Source organism: Propithecus coquereli, unplaced genomic scaffold (genome assembly GCF_000956105.1).
Source record: "Propithecus coquereli isolate 6110/MARCELLA unplaced genomic scaffold, Pcoq_1.0 Scaffold776, whole genome shotgun sequence".
In the NCBI taxonomy this organism is placed as follows: Eukaryota; Metazoa; Chordata; class Mammalia; order Primates; family Indriidae; genus Propithecus; species Propithecus coquereli.
In genome coordinates, this window is record NW_012153907.1 from 221,675 (window position 1) to 243,048 (window position 21,374).

At 57.1% G+C, this 21,374-nt stretch overlaps 2 protein-coding genes across 4 annotated transcripts; both read left to right on the plus strand.

Annotated features, from left to right (window-relative positions):
• Nucleotides 1-1,673: 1,673 nt before the first annotated feature.
• PGLYRP2 (peptidoglycan recognition protein 2) lies at nt 1,674-7,787 on the plus strand. The gene is made up of 6 exons (XM_012662757.1): nt 1,674-1,771; nt 2,351-2,563; nt 3,975-5,036; nt 6,094-6,304; nt 6,876-7,173; nt 7,683-7,787. The coding sequence occupies exons 2-6, from the start codon at nt 2,473-2,475 to the stop codon at nt 7,770-7,772; spliced, it is 1,752 nt and encodes a 583-aa protein (XP_012518211.1). The 5' UTR covers nt 1,674-1,771; nt 2,351-2,472; the 3' UTR covers nt 7,773-7,787.
• Nucleotides 7,788-9,206: 1,419 nt separating this feature from the next.
• Nucleotides 9,207-19,460, plus strand: RASAL3 (RAS protein activator like 3). 3 transcript variants are annotated; one of them, XM_012662755.1, is made up of 18 exons: nt 9,207-9,841; nt 9,973-10,307; nt 12,097-12,227; nt 12,358-12,436; nt 12,543-12,604; nt 12,895-12,965; nt 13,334-13,460; nt 13,555-13,653; nt 14,104-14,646; nt 15,014-15,158; nt 15,417-15,561; nt 16,441-16,677; nt 16,764-16,965; nt 17,071-17,189; nt 17,565-17,955; nt 18,253-18,410; nt 18,994-19,057; nt 19,162-19,460. In XM_012662755.1, exons 2-18 carry the CDS (start codon nt 9,986-9,988, stop codon nt 19,303-19,305), a joined length of 3,039 nt encoding a protein of 1,012 aa, XP_012518209.1. In that variant the 5' UTR covers nt 9,207-9,841; nt 9,973-9,985; the 3' UTR covers nt 19,306-19,460. The 3 variants fall into 3 exon arrangements, with proteins under 3 accessions (XP_012518209.1, XP_012518208.1, XP_012518210.1); XM_012662754.1 differs by having other exon boundaries at nt 9,207-10,307; XM_012662756.1 differs by having other exon boundaries at nt 9,207-10,307; nt 16,441-16,528; nt 16,849-16,965.
• Nucleotides 19,461-21,374: the final 1,914 nt, after the last annotated feature.

The following is a 21,374-nucleotide window of genomic DNA, read 5'->3' on the forward strand; positions in this document are numbered from 1 at the left end:
AAACGATCCTACTGCCTCAGCCTCCCAACTAGCTGGGACTACAGGCATAAGCCACCATGCCCAGCTAATTTTTGCTATATATATTTTCAGTTGTCCAGCTAATTTCTTTCTATTTTTTTTTTAGTAGAGACGGAGTCTCGCTCTTGCTCAGGCTGGTCTCGAACTCCTGAGCTCAAACGATCCGCCCGCCTCAGCCTCCCAGAGTGCTAGGATTACAGGCGTGAGCCACCACACCCGGCCTGAACGCATGTTTTGTATGTCCTGTGTATCGTGTGCAGTATTCTTACAGTAAAGTAAGCTAGACAAAAGATAATGTCATTGAGAAAATCATAAGAAAAAGAAAATACATTTACTATTCACTAAGTGGAAATGGATCGTCATAAAGGTCTTCATCCTCATCATCTTCACATGGAGTAGGCTGAGGAGGAGGAGGAGGAAGAGGAAGAGGAGGGGTTGGTCTTGCTGTTTCAGGGTGGCAGAGGTGGAGGAGGGAAGGGAAGCAGGCAGACTCAGTGTAACTTTTATTGAAAAAAATCCATGTACAAATGGACCCATGAGGGTCAAGCCTATGCTGTTCAAAGGTCAACCAGACTCTGCATGACACTGTAATGGTGGACACATGTCATTATACATTTGTCCAAACCCATAAAATGAATAACAGCAAGAGTGAACCCTAATGGAAACTATGAACTCTGGGTGCTAATGGTACCTGAATGCAGATTCATCGATTGTAACAAACGCGTCCCTCCGTTGTGAGACGTTGGTAATGGGGGAAACTGTAAATGTCGGGGACAAGGGGCGTGTGAAAACTCTCTGGCTCTTCCGCTCAATTTTGCCATGTACTAAAACCGCTCTTAAAAAAACAAAGTCTTGGCCAGGCGTAGTGGCTCATGCCTGTAATCCTAGCACTCTGGGAGGCCAGGGCGGGAGGATCGCTTGAGCTCAGGAGTTTGAGACCAGCCTGAGCAAAAGCGAGATCCAGTCTCTACTTAAAAAAATAGAAAAATTAGCCAGGCACAGTGGTGCGCACCTGTAGTCCCAGCTACTCGGGAGGCTGAGGCAGGAGGATCACCTGAGCCCAAGCGTTTGAGGTTGTGGTGAGTTATGATGACGCCACTGCACTCTAGCCTGGGCCACAGAGCAAGACTCTGTCTCAAAATAAATAAATAAAGTGTTTAAAAAATGTATTCATCTTGTTGACTGAGATTTTCAGCGCTGCCTTAAATTTTGCACCAGAAAGGGTGCCTCACCTGTCCCTGCCTCAGTGGACACCCAGCCCACATCCTCCATGTGGTTCTGCCAGGCAGAGCCCCTATCCCCAAACCCTTGGGAACTCAGGCTTGGAGGAGGATATTGTCTCTGACTCCCGTGGGGAGTGGTGTCATGCATGCTATCCCTCAGCGTCCTACTTCCTGAGCCTCCGGTGTGTGCCCAGCCAGAGTCCCCAGTGGAGGACAGCTGGTATGTGAGCAGGCCCCTGTGGTGGCCTGCAGGGGAATCCCAGGCCTAGCTCAGTCTGGGCATTCTCAGACCCGCCCAAGTCCCGCCCAATGCTGAGCCCTCTGCCAAGCGGGTCTCCCGGAAACTCCCCTGGCTGGTTTTGGGGTGGGAGGCCCACAGGGAAGCAATTTACATACGCGGTGGCCCAACCACATCAGCCCGCCCCACCTGACGCCCCACCTGACTCCAGAATAAAGGGGAGACGGACCCACTCTGCAGGACTCAGCCACGGGTACCAGGGAAGAGGAAGGACCCCTCACTGCCACGCCAAGTAAGCCCAGAAGTCAGCTCCCAGGACAAAGCCAGGGTCCTTAACACCCAAGCCCGAGCCCTACTCTCAGCTACCTCTGGTGGCTTGGGATCAGGGCCTGGAACCGGATGAGAGGCGATATCTCCTGGTCCCTGTGGGCTCAGAGCAGGCCTCGGTGAAAACAATCCCCCGCCCCGCACCCTCCTCTGCCTGAGCCCAAAGTGTTGGATGCAAAGAAACCGGGAGGCAGCGCCAACTTGAGGCCCAACTTCTCTCCCCTCCCCCAGCAAACCTGGTCTTACCAGTCAAGCGAGCCGGCAGCTGAGAGTCCCCTCTGGTGGCCAGCAGCAGCTACAGAGCTGTCACTGTAGGGAGGTGGCAGGGCTTGCAGGATTGGCCTCAGTCTACCTGTCCCAAGAATGGGCAGAGTTTGCTGGAGTCTGAACTTTCTGGCCTCCAGATCCCTCCTACTACGGGTCTGGCTTACTGATCCTTTGTCTTAGCCCAAGAGGGACAGGATAAGCTGGGGGAGACCTTGAGTCTCAGATGACCTTGACCCAAGACACCCTGCCCCGTACCCCTACTGCCTCCGACCCACAGCTCTGCGAGAGGCGGCTCTGCCATTCACCGTTGGACTTTGACCGTGGCCGGAAGCTCCGCTCAGGCCTCCAGGAGTGTCTCCTTCCAGAACTGCCAAAGTTCTCCACGGAGGTCAAGCGGGTATGTCCCCTGGAAGCTGGAACCCCGCAATGACGGTCCAGGGTGTCCTCTGGATTCTGCTCGGATTGCTGCTGTGGTCAGAGCCAGGGACAGGTGGGTCCAAGGGCAGAGGCCCGGGGCCAGGACTGTCACTCCGTAGAAGGGTACCGCTGCTTTCTGTGTCTGGCAGTGTATGGGGTGGGGCCAGAGACCCTGGGATGCCCCAGCTCTCAGGTAACCTCCAGTCTGGGGATATAGATGTTCCCAACCCCATAGGGTCAGGGCAGGGGTTGGGGAGAAGGACCTGGGGCCTGAGGAGCAAAAATAAGGAAGGCTTCCTGGAGGAGGAGACATAGACAGGAACTGTTGAATGGTGTTTGGTGGAGAAGCAGGAAAGGGCATTTGGGCCGGAGAAGAACAAAGCTATAGAGGAATGACTGTGTGGACTGTCTGGAGAAGAACCTGGATTCCACACAGCAGAGTGTGGAGATTAAGACTTCCTGGGTTCAAATCCTGCCTCTGCCGCTTCCTTGCTGTGTGACCTTAGGCAGGTAACTTAACCTCTCTGTGCTTCAGATAGCTTATCTGTAAAAGGGGGCTTGTCTCAATCCATTTGTGTTGCTATATCAGAATACCTGAGGCTGAGTAATTTGTAGAGGACAGACATTTATTTCTGGACAGTTCTGGATGCTCGGAAGTCCCAGATGCCAACCCCTTGACCTTGGGCTTCCCAGCCTCCAGAACTGTGAGAAATACGTTTCTGTTCTTTATAAACTACCCAGGCTCAGATATCCTGCTACAGCAGCATAAACAGATTAAGACAGGGGCTACTAGGACCTACCTCACAGGGGTCATAAAGATTGAACGAGCTGTTATATAAGTCACCTAGGGCGGTACGTGGAATATAGTAAATGTTTGCTGAACGTTAGCTATTATTTAACTACCCGTCCTGGACGCGGCTCTGGGCCAGGTGACCTAACACTTCTAGGTTCCAGGTTCAGCCACTGAGTCCCCCACATGGCACAAGCCCACCCTGCTCCTCCCCCTGGGCATTCTTCCAGTTACCTTTCATGCTAACATCCCCAACTCCAAATCCAACACCAAAAACTGTCCATCTTTCCCCCTCGAGATTTGGGGACTCTCCCCACTTTTGTCCACTACACTGCCACCACCTGCCTTCAGCCACTGTCACCACTCACCTCCCCGCTGTCTCCCCTTCTCCACCCTGAAAATCCATTTCCCTTTGGCAGCCAAAAAAACCATCTTAGAATGCCAGCCTGGCCATGTCCCTCTCCTGCTCATAAACCTGCTATGGCTCCCCAGTGCTCACAGACAGTCTAAGCTCCTTAAGCAATAGGCAACAGTCTGTGTGCCTCAGTTTCTTCACCTATACAAGGACAGGGATGGGGGTCTTGGGGTTGTCAGATGGAGATATGGGGGCATGGGGAAGATGTGGAATCGGACCAGGAGGCTCAGGAGTGAGTGGGGCTGGGCTGCAGGGCTAACGCATTCTCTCTTCCTGCAGCTTCTCTGCCTCTGAGTATGGACTCTGTCATCCGGGTCCTGACGGAGCTCGAGCAGAAGGCACCGGCCGCCGAGCCCAGCCACAGCACCGCCGCGTGGATGCTGTCGGTGCAGAGCGCTGGCCCCCACAGGCACTTCTACCACCTCCTGCTGGGCGCACAGAGCTTCGGCGCTGCCAAGCTGGGTCCCTACCCACTGAGCCCAGAGCTGCAAGGCCTGGCTGAGGAGGTATCCCAACATGGTGTATGGGGCGGGCAGGAATTCGGGGTCGTGCTGGCACCCGATGGCTCGACCGTTGCCGTGGAGCCCCTGCTGGTGGGGCTGGAGGCAGGGCTGCAGGGGCGCAGGGTCGTGAACTTGCCCTTGGACAGCACAGCTGCCCCTCCGGATGGGGAAGCCTCCTTTCCAGATGTTGGAGCCACCGCTCCAGAAGTAACAGCCATCTCCCCAGGACTCAGGGGTGCCTCTCCAGATGTCACCTCTGCAGATATCGGAGCCATCTCTTCTCCAGATGCCAGAACTCCAGATGTCCCAGCATCCTTGGCAGATGCCAAAGCCGAGTCTCCGGCTACTATAGACAGCCTCCTAGCAGTCACCCTGGCCAGAAAACTGGGCCTGACCTTCCTCCAGGCCCCCCAGACCCAGAGCCGTCCAGGTCTGGGAACTGAGGGTTGCTGGGACAAGCTCTCTGACCCCCGGATCTTTACACTCCTGGACCCCAAGGCATCAGTGCTCACCGTGGCCTTCCTCAATGGTGCCCTGGATGGGGTCCTCCTTGGAAACTACCTGAGCCAGACCCCTGAGCCCCGACCACCTCTCAGCAGCCTGCTGTGCCAGTACTATGGAGCTGGGGTGTCTGGAGACCCAGGACTCCGCAGCAACTTCCGACGGCAGAACGGGGCTGCTTTAATTTCAGCCACCACCCTGATCCAGCAGGTGTGGGGGACCCTTGCCCTGCTACAGAAGCTGGAGCCAGTACACCCCCAACTACAAGGCATGAGCCAAGAACAGCTGGCCCAGGTTGCCACCTATGCTGCCAAGGAGTTTACTGAGGCCTTCCTGGGTGAGGAGCCCCCTCCCATCCCCTGTGACCCTCCCTCTCACAGATTCATACACTCTCAGCCCCATGTGGTCAAGGGAATTCAAGGGTAGGAAGTCCAAAGGGGGCAATAAATGCTATGGTGGGGGTGGGGTGGGGCAGGACAGCTGTACAGATGAGGAAAAGCTACAGTTGGGCTTTAAGAGATGAATAGGAGTTCATCTGATTTTTTTTTTTTTTTTTTTGAGACTGGGTCTTACTCTGTCACCCAGGCTGGAGTGCAGTGGTGCAATCATAACTCATTGCAACCTCAGCCTCCTGGGCTCAAGTGATCCTCCTGCCTCAGCCTCCTGAATAGCTGGGACTACACGCAATGCCACCCTGCCCAGCTAATTCTAATTTATTTTTTATTTTTTATATAGACCGGCTCTTGCTCTGAGGCTGATCTCAAACTCCTGGCCTCAAATGATCCTCTCACGTCAGCCTCTCAAAGTGCTGGAATTACAGGCATGAGCCACTATGTCCAGTCTGATGTTTTGTTTTGTTTTGTTTTTAATGAGGAAGAGGTCATTCCAGGTGGTGGGCTCAGCATATGCAAAGGCACAGAGGTTCAAATGGAAGTTCAGCCAGTTATTCCTGTGCACCTTTAGGCCAGCTGCTTCACTTCTCTGAACCTCATGTAAAGCTGGATAAATCATTGCTCTCTCTTGGATTTGCTGGGTGGTTTAAAAAGATGAAGCATGTGAAGCAAGTAGCACACAATTGGACTTCCTTCTCCATGTCCTTCCTTCCCCGTGTGGCAGCTGGAGAAAGCACTGGGCCCTGGGTTGTAAACGGTCAAAATTCTTGGGCTTTATCCTGAAGGGGATGGAACCCATAGTGGATATTCCAACAAGACTGGGATGCTGTTAGATTTAGTTTAGTTAGTTGGTCCCCAGTAGGGACCAGTGTGGGGACAGACTGGACTCTTCTCAAATTTACAAGGACCCCGGAGGATGGGCCATATGTACCCTTTAATGGGGATGCAGGCGCAGGCAGAGAAACGCTTGCCGACCCCAGCCTTGGCCCCCCTTGTTCGTAGGATGCCCGGCCATCCACCCCCGCTGTCGCTGGGGGGCGGCACCGTATCGGGGCAGCCCAAAGCCACTGCAGCTGCCGCTCGGGTTCCTGTACGTGCATCACACGTACGTGCCCGCACCACCCTGCACGGACTTCGCGCGCTGCGCAGCCAACATGCGCTCCATGCAGCGCTTCCACCAGGATACGAAGGGATGGGATGACATCGGCTACAGGTGGGCGGAGCCAAGCCGGGTCGTGAGCGGGGCCGACGCGAAGGGGTGGGGTCTGAGCGGGCGGGGTCTGAGCGGGCGGAGCCTGACTCAGGGGACGGGGCTTGAACCCGAGGAAAGCAGGCGGGAAGGAGGAGGAGGCTGAGATGGGTGGAGTCAAGCTGGAGAGGCGGCATGGCCTAGACTGGGGGCGGGGCCTTGACAGGGGCCATGAATCACGACACGGTGGGACTCTTGGGTCAGGGGAGAGAACTAGGACTGGAGGGGACCTGGGAGAGGGGCGGGGCCTGGGGCGGGGTCTGAGTCTGGGGCGGGACCGTGATGGCCTAAGACAGAAAAGGGCAAGAATTGGGCAAGAACTGGACTTGAGAAAAGGCGGGGGGAGAGGGGAGGGGAGGGAAAATGGGTGTGGCCAGTGCTGAGGGGCGGATCCGAGAGACAGGACCGGAGCTGGACTTGGCAGAGGCGGGGCCGCCGCGCAGGACTTGGGGTCGGCGGCCCTGGGCACAAGGCCGGGATCCGGCCGGGGCATCCCTCACGCCGCGCGGTGCCTCCTTCCCGGTCCCCTCCGCAGCTTCGTGGTGGGCTCCGACGGCTACGTGTACCAGGGCCGCGGCTGGGATTGGGTGGGCGCGCACACGCTCAGCCACAACCACCTCGGCTTCGGCGTGGCCTTCGTGGGCAACTACACGGCGGCGCTGCCCACCGAGGCGGCGCTGCGCACGGTGCGCGACGTGCTCCCGAGTTGCGCAGTGCGCGCCGGCCTCCTGCGGCCCGACTACGCGCTGCTGGGCCACCGCCAGCTGGTGCGCACCGACTGCCCCGGCGACGCGCTCTTCCACCTGTTGAGCACCTGGCCGCACTTCACAGCAGTGAGTCCGCTCTGCCTGCGCTACCCAGCCAACCTTGGCATCGCCCCTACCCGTGCCCAAAGGCCTTCTGTCCGTACACCACCAGCCTACCCTGCGACCCTTTGCCCGCACAGCCTCTGTCCAGCCCCTACCCTGTGTTGCAATCCTCTGCCCAGACAATCTCAGCCCTGAGGATGGTTGTTCAGCTCCTGAATCCCTGACCCCTGATGACAGCTCTTAGGCTGGAGCAACCTAGGCCCAGCCAGCACAACGCTGGCCTGGTGACCTCATCCAAGCCCCTGACCCTCATCACGAAAACACCTCTCTAATCACACCTGGATAATCTCACGCCACCTGCCGCTCCATTTCCTTAAGCTATTGATCTGCCCCTCCTGGCCCTCCTGCAGTTGGCTTTGTCCCCACTCCTTCACTTTGGGCTCCTGTCCCCTCCCCCATCCAGGGTTCCACATCGAGGAGGGCAGACCTAGCCACCTCCCACCCCAAGCCTCACACTCCCTTGTCTTTTCTAGACTGTGAAGCCAAGAACTGCCAGGAGGACCTCTCAGAGGTCCAGGAGGGAGCCGCCCCCCATGATCCTGTCAACCACAGAGCTGCAATAAAGAGGCCATGGAAAAGAAAGTCTCTGTACATGCATCATGTGTGTTTGCACACGTTGTCTTAGTCGGGGTTTGCCCAGAAGCAGACCTTGGGGCAAAGATTCCAGGACAAGTAGTTTATCAAGAGGTGATCTCAGGACATATCAGCTAGGGAATGAGGTACCGGGGCAGGGAAGGGAAAGCAGCCAGGAAAGGAGGCATTATCTAGTAAGTTTCCACTGTGGGCAACCAGAACTCAGTCCCACTGGGAGCTCTGGGAGAGAACATAGGACACATATCTCAGAGCCATCCCACTCAAGGGGCGAGAGAGCTGGGGTGTTTATACACTAATTCCCATCAGTAATTAGTTGAGGGCTGCTCTTGGGGACATGTTAATTCATTGGCACTTTGGGGCTGCTTGTTACATGGGCACAATGGACTCCATTTGCCAGATGCAAATGGTTGCAAATGTCACTTCCTCAGGGAAGCCCTCCCTGATTTTTCCAACTCAAAGAGAAGCACTTCTGCTCAGCCTATACTCCAGTCTGCCTATTTCCTTCCAAATCCTCTTCACCAGCTAGAAATGTCCCATGCTTGAGTTGGGGATCTCTCTCCCTGACTGTTCTGTATGTGAGCTCTTAGGAGGACGGGAACCAAGTTTATCTAGTCCCCCACCCCATGGCTTCTCCAGCCCCTAGCACACAGTAGGCACTCAGGAAATACTTGTTTAACTAGAGAAAGGCTCGCATGATGCACTTTTTGAAACTGATATTATCATCTTGTACAAACAAGCAAAGCAAGGCTCAGAGAGGAAGTGACTTGCCTGAGGTCACACTGAGAGGGGCCAACTGGCACTCAAACCCACTCTGTCTTTTTCTGGCTCCTGGAACAGAATTGTGCTGACTCATCTATTCCTCAGAACAGCATTTACGCACTTCTCTCTACCTCTTTCTCTCTCTCTCTCTCTCTCTCTCTCTCTCTTCTTTTTTTTGGAGGGGTGGGGGAGACAGGGTTTCGCTCTGTAGTCCAGACTGGAGTTCAGTGTCATGATTATAGCTCACTGCAGCCTTAAACTCCTGGTCTCAAGCGATCCTCCCACCTGAGCCTCCAAGTAGCTGGGACTATAGGCTCAAACTACCATGCCCGGCTACCCACCTCCCTTTTCAAGTAAAGATTTATTGAGGCATAACAGAGACACAGGAAAATGCACCAAAATATATAGTATCGTGAATTTTCACAACAGGACACACCCATGAAACCAGTACCCTGATCAAGAAATAGAACATATTCAACTTATGTAAATTTCACTTCCATAAATAAAAATAATAATAATAATAAACATGGCCAGCTCCCAGAAGCCCCCTCCCCAGTAACTAGCACCTCCAAAGGAATCCAGTATCCTGATTTGTTAAATATAGTTTTACCTGCTTTGGAACTTTGTGTAAATGGAATCAAACAGCGTGTACCCTTCATTGGTTTTTGGGTTTTGGTTTTGCTCAGCATTTTTTGTGATTCATCCAAGTTCGATTATGCAGTAGTCTGTTTGTTCTCATTGCTGTGTGGAATTCTGCTGGGTGAAGAAACCACAGTTTATTCATTCTACCATCGATGGACATGTGGGTTGTTTCCAGTTTGGGACAATCACGAATAGTGTCGGTGGGCATGTCTGTTGGGTATCTATCCAGCAGTCGAAGTGCTGGGTCAGAGGACGCCCAGCTAACAGTGCTAGTAGATCACAGGTGAATAGGCCCATACTCTGGCCAGCAGAGAGGATGAGAGTTTTAGGTGCTCCGTATTCTCACCAGTATTTGTTCAGCATGGGCCCATTTTACAGAGAAGGCAACTGAGGCTCTGAGGGAGGGGCATTTGCTGCCTCGTGGTCAGTGAGGGATTCTGGGTCCTTCTTGCCAGAAGCCTCTTCTGCCACCTCCTCGCCTCCCTCGCTCTGCCCCCAGCATCCTGCCCTGACTACCCTCCCAGCCTGGCTGCGGGGTGGGGTGGGACAGACAGGGTCACGTGGAGTTGGGTTCAGCGGGAGGAAGCCAGGCAGGGTGCAGACGGCTGCTGATTCTGGGGCTGGTCAGGAAATCAAGGTAAGGGAGGGAGTGCGTGTGAGCCCCAAAGTGGGGTTCCCTGGAGGCAGAACTGAGAATGGGGAGGGGGCCAATATGAGGGCAGTATGTGGGCAGACACTGGGCAGAACTGTCACTTTCTCGTCCCCCAGGAGAACCCCCACCATGGACCCACCGTCGCCAAGCCAGGCCTCCCAAACCCAGCCCACGGCCCCCTCTCTGCTGACTTCCTACCGCTGGCACACAGGGGGCAGCGGGGAGAAGGGGGCTGGAGGGTTCCGCTGGGGCCGCCTCGCGGGCTGGGGCAGAGCACTGAGCCACCAGGAGCCCATGGTCAGCAGCCAACCAGCCCCTCGCTCGCTCTTCCGCCGGGTCCTCTCTGCGCCCCCCAAGGAGTCACGCACCAGTCGCCTCCGGCTATCCAAGACCCTCTGGGGGAGGCACAAGAACCCATCGCTGGAGCCGGAGCTGGAGCCAGAGGCCCCAGGTACGTCACTCAAACACTCTGAGCTTGGGCCGGGCTGGGAAGCCGCATGCTTGGGTTTCGTCTGCCTCCTGAGCATCAGCCCTACAGACACAGGAAGTTGTGGGGAGTGCAAAAGCCCAGCAGGAAGTGGCTGGGGCCCCGCTGCCCTCTTCCCTCTTTCCCCCTAAAGAGGGGTGGGAGGAGTTGCCAGGGACCTGTGGGCAGGGGGGCCCAGACTGAGGAAGGGACAGGGAATAGACCCACGATTGTACTGTCCAGATGCCAAATGGCTCTTGGCCCCAGTGGGTCTCTCCTCCAACCCAATGGGCCAGGCCCACCCATCTCGGCTCCCTCCTACTCTCCTGTCTTCTAGCCTCCCTGTCTTGGTTTCTTCACCTCCCGGAGCCTCAGCTTTCCCATCAGTTAAGTGGGAATAAAGATCCCTACCTTGAAGGGTGTATCATTTCATTCACTCATATTCCTTCACTCCCTCAAGCAGAGGTTTAGTGAGCATATATCGTGTGCTGGGCCCTGATTAGGCATTGAGGACACAGCAGTGAACAAGACAGATGACACTCCCTGCCCCGTGGAGCTCATAGTATGCTGGAGGTGACAGACAGTAAATAAGTCAAGAAGAAGATGACAGATGGTGCTCAGTGTCACACAGGGGGTTCTAGAAGGGTAATGACTATCCCAGGATTAGAGCTCAGGAATGTAGCACTAGCCCAGGGCTGAGCATATTCTAAGTGATCCATTCATAAGTGGGTGTTATTATTGCACCTGGTGGTAAAACAAGGAAATAGATAATCTTCGAGGGTCGGTTCAGCCCTTCCATTTCCTGGAAACTCATTTAATTCTAACCACTCATATTTCCAGTTTGAAAAGGCATCTCTTCAACCCTCTCCAAGGTGTCAGGTATCACCCACTCCGTAGGATCCAGAGGGAGATCTCTAACAAGCAGACCTGCTCCTCACCTGCTCAAATACCTCCCATGGCTCCCACTGCCCCCAGGATAAAACCCCAGCTCCTCCCACTGGCACCCAAGGCCCTGCACCAATGTCTTCCCAAGCCTTCCCCTCCCCAGCTTTTGAGCCCTCAAGCCTCTTTTTGACTTTTTATTTTCCTAGGCCTTGTTCTGTCCCAGTCTTTGCTCCAGCTATTCCTGCCATCTTCCCCTCCATCTCTGCTTGTCATAATCCTACCTGCTGTTCAAGACTCAGTGCAGACTCACTCTCTCTGGGACGCCTTCTCTGGCCTCCCAACAACCTCCTCCCCTTCCCCAAGAAACAGACCTCTCCCTACCCTGAACTTTTTCTGTTCTCTTCCCAAACTTTGAATACTTTCCACCTTAGATTAGTTATCTATGCAAGGAACCAAGACTCCTGTCCTTTTATTGAACCTCTTGGACCTACCTACTGTCTTGATTAAGAGAAGAATGCTTGTGTCTGAAGCCCAGCTCAACCACTCACAAACTTTGTGACCCTGGGCAAGTCACTCGACCTCTCTGGGCCTCAGCGATAAAAGCCCTTTGAATGGCTGTTTGGAGTGTTAAATGAGGGCAGGTGTGTGGAGTGGTAAACACAGTACTGGGCACATAGTAGGTGGTCTGTGTCCACTACTCATGGTGGCTGGTGGGGACAAGGCCCAGAGAGAGGTGAAGATTTGCCTAAGGTCAAACAGTCTGACATGGCTGCTGAGCTTGGGGCAGGCACCCAGGAGGGAGCCCCTGATGAGCCTTAGTAAATGGACAAGGTGTCCTGAGGGAGAGAAAAGCACTCTTAGGTCCCCCAGCACCTCCTCCTCTTCCCAGAGGCGGAGCCAGAGCCGGAGCCCCCTGCCCCACAGATCCCTGAGGCCCCCACACCTGATGTGCCCGTCTGGGACATCGGGGGCTTCACCCTGCTCGATGGGAAGCTGGTGCTGCTTGGGGGCGAGGAGGAGGTAAGAGAGGGCACGAGGGCAGGGGAGGGAAGGAGGAAAAGGGGGGGATGGAACAGAGGTGGGGGTGGGAGCGAGGATAATGGGGGGTGTCTGCCTCCCCTTTCTGACTGCCCACTTCTTTGGGGAGCAGGGTCCTCGTAGGCCCCGAATGGGAAGCGCTAGCTCTGAGGGCAGCATCCACGCGGCCCTGGGGAACCTCAGGGATCCAGGTAAGCACGGAGGGTGTAAGGGGCTGGGGCACTGGGGAGCCTCTCAAGGTGGGACAGAACTGAAGACAATTCGAACCTCTCGTCTCCCACCTCTGATGACCCACAGATCGGATTCCTGGAAAGACCGAGCCGGAAGCTGCTGGCCCCAACCAGGTCCACAACATTCGGGTGAGGCGGCCAGTGGGAGGTGGGGAAGGCAAAGACCCCCAGATGCTCAGAGCTGGGTGATCTGGGGCAGGTCATTGACCCTCTCTGGGCCTCAGAGTCCTTTCTGTCACATGGCAATAAAGGGAGAGCTTTCCTCTTAGGCTGTTGGTGAGAAGTCAGTAGAGAATGCAGGAAAGCACAGGGTTTGACCTTGGTCCCCAAGACCAGCAGATCCCCTGGGACACCCCAGGAGGGAAGGATCTGAGGAAGGACCACAGGGTTCTGCCCAGGTGACATCCCCTCCCCCACAGGGGTTGCTCAAGAGGCTGAAAGAGAAGAAAAAGTCCAGGTCGGAGCTGGGGGCCAACGTCTCCCGGGATGGGTAAGGGTCTCCGAGAGGCCGGAGGGGCTGGGGGGGTCAACCTTGCCCTCTCCTCCTCCCCCTGCCTGTCATTCTGAGCTTCACCAAACATCCCCTGTGGCCACCTCTGTGTTCTGCCCCATGTCAGGTGACGCTAGGGCCACTGAAAGACCCTTGCATGGAGCCAGCCCTTGGTGGAGGGGTGGGGACAGAGTCTGACCCAATAACTCTAAAATGGAGTGGGTGCTGAGTCCACACCCTGGTCTGGGAGGGACAGGATCCAATTTATGTTCGAGCCCGTCTTGGCCTTCCTCTACCCTCCCTTCAGGCTGTGGGAGGTGGGGAGGAAGAGGGAGGAATGACCGCTTGCTCACCTGTCCCCTGCCCAGACCCCCCAGTGCTCTGGGCTCTAGGGAATCGCTGGCCACACTCTCCGAGCTAGACCTGGGCGCTGAGCGGGACGTGCAGGTCTGGCCAGTGCACCCCAGCCTCCTGGGGGAGCCCCACTGCTTCCAGGTAAGTGCAGACCACCCTCCACCTCGGTGTCACCTCTGACCCTTTGTCTCCACACTCGGACTCAAACACACCCTTGGATTCTCCTCCCCAACAGGTAACGTGGGCGGGCGGAAGCCGCTGCTTCTCTTGTCGCTCTGCCGCTGAAAGAGACCGCTGGATCGAGGACCTTCGTCGCCACTTCCAGCCCACCCAGGTCATTGCCCCAGAAAAGTGGGACACGGAAACCCAGCCCACAGGACTGGCCTGCCCTCTCCATTCTGCCCAAGCCCAGCTGGCTCTATAGCCGCCACCAACACACCTGCCCCGCCTACACCTTTGCAACCTCTCCAAGACTCCCCTTCCACCTACTATCACACCGGCGCCTTCTATTCAGTTGGTGCCCTGCGTGTACCCAAAGCCCTAGCTGCCAGGTAGTCGCGAAGTTCTCACTCGGCGACTACTCTTCCATACCCTGGAGCCCCGATCTAAGGCTTCCACTTGGCCACCTCGGGACTTCCGTGGCCCTATCCTTTTTCCCCAAGGGCCCAGCGATCTCCCCGGGGACCTGGCGCACCAGGTTCGACGCCCGGCTCTTCACCTGCGGTGTCCCCCTTGGAGCGCCAACGCCTCTGAAACGCTTCTCCCGTCCCACTCCCATCTGCAGGACACCGTGGAGCGGGAAGAGACGTGGCTGAGCGTGTGGGTTCATGAGGCGAAAGGGCTTCCCCGGGCGGCGGCGGGGACACCCGGCGTGCGCGCCGAGCTGTGGCTGGACGGCGCGCTGCTGGCGCGCACTGCACCGCGGGCGGGCCCCGGCCAGCTATTCTGGGCCGAGCGCTTCCACTTTGAGGCGCTGCCTCGGGCGCGTCGCCTGTCGCTGCGGCTGCGCGGCGCGAGCCCGGGGGTCGCGGTGCTAGGCCGCGTGGCGCTGTCGCTGGAGGAGCTGGAGGTCCCACGCGCGCCTGCCGCCGGCCTGGAGCGCTGGTTCCCGCTGCTCGGGGCGCCGGCGGGCGCAGCGCTGCGGGCGCGGATCCGGGCGCGACGTCTGCGCGTGCTGCCGTCCGAGCGCTACAAGGAGCTGGCGGAATTCCTCACCTTCCACTACGAGCGCCTCTGCGGGGCTCTGGAGCCCGCGCTGCCTGCGCAGGCCAAGGAGGAGCTGGCGGCCGCCTTGGTGCGCGTGCTGCGGGCCACCGGCCGGGCACAGGTGCGTCGCCGCGACGGAGCGGACCAGGGTGACCCGGGGTGGACGGATAGCGCCCTCTGGGGTACAGGACCTGAGTTGCACCTGTAAGGGGCGGGGCACCTTGAAGGGCGGGACCTGAGCTTCAGCTGCGAGGGGCGGGGCCTGAATTGCACCTGTAAGGGGCGGGGCCTCAACTGAGCCTCCCCGCTAAAAGGCTTGTTTCTGTTGTGAGGGGTGGAGGGTTCCAGCCTCAGTTATAAGCCCCGGTAGTGAGGGGGACAGCTACAAAGGGTGGGACCTGTGCCCCAGGTGCGAGGGACGGGCCAAAGGTCTGGATTCCCACCGAGTCAGTCTGCACCCGGTGCAATATGACACCTGCCTTGCCCAGGTACTGGTGACAGACCTGGGCACCGCTGAGCTGGCGCGCTGTGGAGGCCGTGAGGCGCTGCTGTTCCGGGAAAACACATTGGCCACCAAGGCCATCGACGAATACATGAAACTGGTGGCACAGGATTACCTCCAGAAGACCCTGGGTAAGCTGGAGTGGGGGACAGTCAGTGTCAGAGGCCTACTGGGTGGGCTAGGGGACCTGGGAGGAGTTCTAGGAGTCCTTGCGTAACCTGGATTTTGGTAGTGGGTGGTGATTTGGAGGTGCTAGGATCCTGGGGGGAATTGGGAGCTCCCTGAGATGTTAGATGCCTTCAGAGTAAGTTGGAGATAGGCTTAGAGGATGGTGTGGTGGGGTTTGGTGGTCGTGGCCCCCACTCCTATCTGGCTGTGCTGTGCTGCAGGGCAGGTTGTGGGGCGTCTCTGTGCCTCCACTGAGGACTGTGAGGTGGACCCCAGCAAGTGCCCAGCCTCAGAGCTGCCCAAGCACCAGGCCAGACTTCGAAACAGCTGTGAGGAGGTCTTGGAAACCATCGTCCATTCCTATGAGTAAGAATCAGGGGCACAGCACCTGAACCCACCCCTGCCTGTCATGCTAACCCCAATTAGGGTTGCCAGATAAAATATAGGATGGTCACTTAAACTTGATGCAATATTTGGGACATACCAAATAAGTAAAGTTTATGTATTAGGTATGTTCCAAATATAAATAAAATTATAATAAATAAAATTATAAAATAAAAATATATATAATATCAATAAAAATTACTCATTTATCTGAAATTCAAGTTTATCTGGGTGTCCTGAAGTTTTATTTGCTTCATCTGGCAACCCTACCCCCAATGCTATGCCACTGGCCCAAGTTAACACAGGACCTCAGTCCTATGACCTTTGCTTCCAGATGATGCCATACCCCTAATCCCATGACCCCTGACCTTAAGTGACCCCATACCTCAAACCCCATGCAACTGATCACAGGAAACCTGGGATTCCAATCCCTTGACCTCTGATCCTAGGTTAACCTGCATGACTAATCCCTGACTTTGATCCAATCCTACTTCATATTGTGCACTCTGGCACCTCAATCTCATGTCCAATAACTGCATCCCAAGCTCATGACCCCTGTTTTCACGTGTCTCTGTACCCCCAACTCTAAGAATATTGTCTCCAGAGAGCACCATAAATACATCATAAGCCATGACCCCCAAGTGGACCCATAACCCCAAGCATCATTGTCTCAGATGTCCCCAATCCTGGAACCCAGATCCCACGTTCATTGAGAAGGAGGCCATATGGGCTTCATAAATAGCCTCCTGGAGGATCATGGACCAGTAATGTATTAGTTTCTGGACTCCTGACCCCTGACCTTATGACCTTGACCTTTATGTCCATAGCCTCCCCCTCTGACCGTTGCCTCTTCTGCCCCAGCTGGTTCCCTACAGAGCTGGGCATGGTGTTCTCAGGCTGGAGAGAAGCATGCAAATCACGTGGCTCTGAGGCGCTGGGCCCCCGACTGGTGTGTGCCTCCCTCTTCCTGCGGCTCCTCTGCCCCGCCATCCTGTCACCCAGCCTCTTTGGTCTGGCACCGGAACACCCGGCACCCAGCCCGGCCCGCACCCTCACACTGATTGCCAAGGTCATCCAGAACCTTGCCAACCGTGCCCCGTAGGTCCTGGGAGGCTGGGAGCCATGCTGGGGGTGTGGGTGTGGCAGGTGCCTGACCTGACCCACCCAGCCTGGTCCCACCTCAGGTTTGGTGAGAAGGAGGCCTACATGGGCTTCATGAATAGCTTCCTGGAGGAACATGGACCAGCCATGCAACACTTCCTGGACCAGGTGGCCATGGTGGATGTGGATGCTGCACCCAGTGGTTACCAGGGCAGCAGTGACCTGGCCCTCCAGTTGGCAGTCCTGCATGCGCAGCTCTGTACGATCTTTGCCGAACTTGACCAGGTGGGGCTTGAACCCAGAGCTCAAGAAACAGGGTAGGGAGGCAAGAAGGCTGGGAGGCTCTGGCCCTGGAGAGCTTTTCAGCATCCTTCCTGCATACCTCACCAGACCACCCGTGACAGCCTGGAACCGCTGCCCACCATCCTGCGAGCCATCGAGGAGGGCCGGCCCGTACCTGTGTCAGTGCCAATGCGTCTCCCCCTCCCCCCAGCCCAGGTCCACACCAGGTAACCTCAAATCTGGTCCAGGTTCTGAAGGGTGGGAGCAGGAGCAGGGCTCAGTCTGGGGTCACAGGTGAAGATGGCTCATGTGAGCAGAGCTCAAGTCCAGAGTCAGACTGGAATCAGAGGTTGCAGAAACGGTCAGGTAAAAGGGTCACATTGTGTTAGAGGTCAGGGATGAGACTAGAGGCTGGATTGGAATCAAGTCCAGGGTCACAGAGAGGACAGGATTTTATCAGAGTCAGAGGTCTAAATATAATCCCATCAAGAACAGGATCACATAGAAGGAAATGACTAGGGGTGAGGTCACTTCTGGTCAGAGATCGGGATGGGTCATCTCAAGGCAAGTTGAAGGTCTGAGCTCCCCCATCCCACCCCCAGCTTCTCCGCAAGGGAAAAGCCCGGCTTCCTGGCCCCCCGGGACCTCCCCAAGCACACCCCTCTCATCTCGAAGAGCCAGTCCCTGCGCAGCGTTCACCGCTCCGCCAGTTGGGCCCGGCCGCTGCCCGACGAGGAGCGGCCACAGCGGAGGCCCAGGCCAGTGCAGCGCACCCAGAGCGTCCCCGCCGGGCGCCCTGCCCGCCGCCGCCCGTCTGCGGGGCCCCGGCCGCGACCCAGAGGCTCCCTGCGCACTAGCCCCGCACCGCGCGGCCGGCCCTGGACCGGGGTCTCCACCTCACTGCCGCGGAAGCCGTCGGTGCCCTGGCAGCGCCACCTGGATCAGCCGCGGGACCGAGACCAGGCGGTGGGCACGCACCGACCTGTAAGCAAGGTGAGGTCAAGCCGAAGTCCTAGCCCAGGGAGGGAGGAGGGTGGGGCCGGACTGGGAAAAAACTGAAGGGCCAGGCAAGTCTGGGTTCAAAAGTACTGAGCTCACTGCGCTGTGTGACCCCAGGCCTAGCCCGACCCTCTCTGAACTTCAGTTTCTGCCTCTGTACAACAGGAGCGATGTTGCCCAACAGGGAAGGGCAGTGATGAGGCTGAGCTCTTGGGCCCGGAAGGTCCAGGTTTCCGGGGAGACGAGGGGGCAGGACCACGGATGAGGTTAACAGCTAGTCTCCCTTCACAGCTGGCAGAGCTGCAGTGCCAGGTGGCTGCGCTGCGCGAGGAGCAGAAAGTGCTGTCCCGACTTGTGGAGTCGCTGAGCACCCACATCCAGGCCTTGACCGAGCAGCAGGAGCAGCTGCGAGGCCAACTGCAGGATCTGGACTGCAGGCTGCGTGCTGGGTGAGTCCCTCCCTCTCCACCAGCTCCTCCCCCTGGTGGGCCTGCTCCAATTAGATTTGCCCAGGCCCCACTTTTTTCAGGCCCCCTGGCTCCCCGTCTGGCTCCGCCTCCTAGTCAGTTCCGCCCAAATCACGCCTGGCACGCCCACGCCTATGTTAGCCACGCCTCCATATGCCTTCCAGGCCCCGCCTCTTATTAAGCCCCGCCCCCAGATGGGCCCTCCTGCTCAGGCTTTCTCGCGACCCTGGCAGGTCCTCTCATCCAGGCCCTGCCTCTCAATCAGCCCCTCCAACCTGTCTGGGAGGACATTGAGATATCCCAGTCTGGATGCTCCTTCACTCAGTCATGACTCCACCCAGGACTGGCCACGTCCCGCCTCCAAGGATTAATTGATTGGTCCTTTCATCCCGATCATTCCAGGCTCTGATCCGACCCTGCTTGAGGCATATTTAGGCCCCGCCCTCCGGTTGGAACAAACCCTGCCTCTGCTCCAAGCTCCGCCCTCTGAATTCCTGGCTGTCCAACCCGGAGCTGGGACTTCCCCAGCCTCTGACCTTCCCCCTCTTGCCCCTGACCCCCACAGGACCTCGGAGTTGGATCCAGAGCACAGCCTCCCAAGAAGTGAAGGGGACAGTCTAAAAAGTCTGGTGAGACTCCTGTCTGAGCCCTGGGGCAGGTCTGGGCCGTCGGAGAGCGAGGGCTGGGGTGCAACCCTCCCTTGGCTCCTAGCCCACTGCCACTGCCTCCCCAGGAGCGCCGCCTGACTGAGATGGAGAAATCTCAGGCCCAGCTAAAGGATGCGGTCCGGAGCCTGCAACTTTCTCCAAGGACGCCCGGGTCCCGGAGCCAGCCTCTGCCCCTCAAAACACCCTGCATCAATGGAGACACCACCTGAGCTGTCCTTCCCACCCCACGTGGTCTGCGAGCGTAGCTGTCTTAGGGGGGTGTCTGACCTTGCCTTAGCCCTACATGGCCTCCAGTGGGGAGTGGTGCTGTAGGTGCCAACCACTCTGGCACTACGAGGCTGCCCAGTAAAGTCTTGATTTCAGTAAAATCAGTGGTTTCTTTGCCCCCCTAAGAATTGCCAATTCTTAGGACTTTGTCCCCCCAACCCCCATCCAGCTCTCCTAAATTCTCCCCTAATTGGAAGTCTCATGGAGGGGGTGCTGTGAGCACAATCTCACCAGCTATGTGACCTTAGGCCTTCCCTCTCTAAGAGCCTCTGTTTTCTCATCTGTAAAATGGCTCTATAGCTCCCTGCACAGTGGAAGACCCATAGTTAAAGGTGTTCAATAAAAGATATTCATCACTGTTATGGGCAGCACCTGCTTCTCAATAAAGCACAGATTCCCTTCCCACCCCCACCTCCTCTACACCCCACCAACTCCCAGGCCACAGATGAGAGAATCTTCCTAGCCCCACCCCCACAAATCCCAACCAGATCCTTCATTGCAGGGAGGGCATGAGGCTGGGAGGTAACAGAAGGGTGGGCAGATGTGGAGATGGTTGAACTCTGGGTGAATGGTTGGGTAAATGAGTCATTTGGATCACGGGTGAGGGGTAGGGTGGATGGACTGGTTAGCATTTGATAGATGTTTGACCTGGTAGGTGAGTAACTGTGTAGGTGGTTAACCAGGATGGATATGTCTCCCTAGAAAAGGCCTGGCTGATGCAGGAAATAAATATTTGAATTGAGTAAGTGATTATGTATAGCATATGTACATTTGCTGAGGTCTCCTCAGACTCTTGAGTTGGGCAGTAGGAAAACAATAATGACCTGGACAGACAGGATTTCTGTCCTTATGGAGCTTATACTCTAGCGGAGAGAATAAACAAACAAACATGCAATTGGTGGACGGACGTTTGGGTGGCTGGGTGGAAGGATGTGTATAGGGATGGTTGGTTACGTGGTTGTATGAATAAATGGGCATTTGCTTGGGTGAATGGGCAGGGAGGTGGAAGTGGATGGTGGGTTGAGTGGGTGTTTGGATGGATGAATAAATAGGTGGTTGGAGGGGTGGATGGATAGGGTATTAGTTGATTGCGTGGGTAGATGAGTGGTTGGTTGATTGAGCACATGAACGAATGGGTGGGGAAATGGATGAGTGGTTGGATGTACCATGTGCAGTGGATAAGAGAAGACGACAGGCCTGTGTTGTGTATGCGATGGGGTAGTTCTGGAAGCTGTGATCCTGGGGTCTGGGTGGAGAAGCGGGGCTTAGCACTGAGGACCTAGGGTAGCTCTAGGGGCATAGAGGTGCTGAAGTCCAGTGTGGATGACGGGGAAGGAAGGAGTGAGCTCGTGGTTGGAAGGTAGCTAATGAGGGGCAGGGACTGGAAGCTACAAAGTGGCTGGGTGGAGCCCTCAATGACCTATCAACGACCCACTGGGGAACTTCTTAGCCCCCTCCCCACTCTTCTAGTACTTTTAGCAAGCCTAGCGTTGGAAGAACCAGTAGGTTGATGAGGAGCCATTGGGGGCGGAAGGACAAGGGTGTTGTCATGGTAACAGAGCTTCTCCCTGGACTCTGGGGCCGCGCGGGCCCTTTAAGGGTGACCCGCCTGGCCACTCCCAACATGGCGGCGCGCCCGCTGGCCGACCCCCCCCCGGGGCGTCGCGGGGGGGCGCCCCGGACCTCCCCATCATGGCGGCGCGGCGGGGCTGTCGCGCTGAGGTCACGGCGGCGCGCCGGGGGGGCGGGGCGGCGGGGGGAGCGATTTAAAGGGACAATGTCCCCCGAGCGGTGGAGGCGGCGGCTGCTGCGGAGGCCGCGGCACCGGCACCGGGAGCGGCAGCAGCGGTAGCGGCAGCGACGGCCGCACCGAGGAGGGGAGCTCTGAGCCCCGGCACCTGGCCGGCGGCGCCGCCTCCCCGGTGAGGCCCGGCCTGGCCTGGGGAGCCCGCGGGCGGGGCGGAGCCGAAGCGGGGAGGGGGAGGCCCGGCCGGCCCGGGCCAGGCGGGAC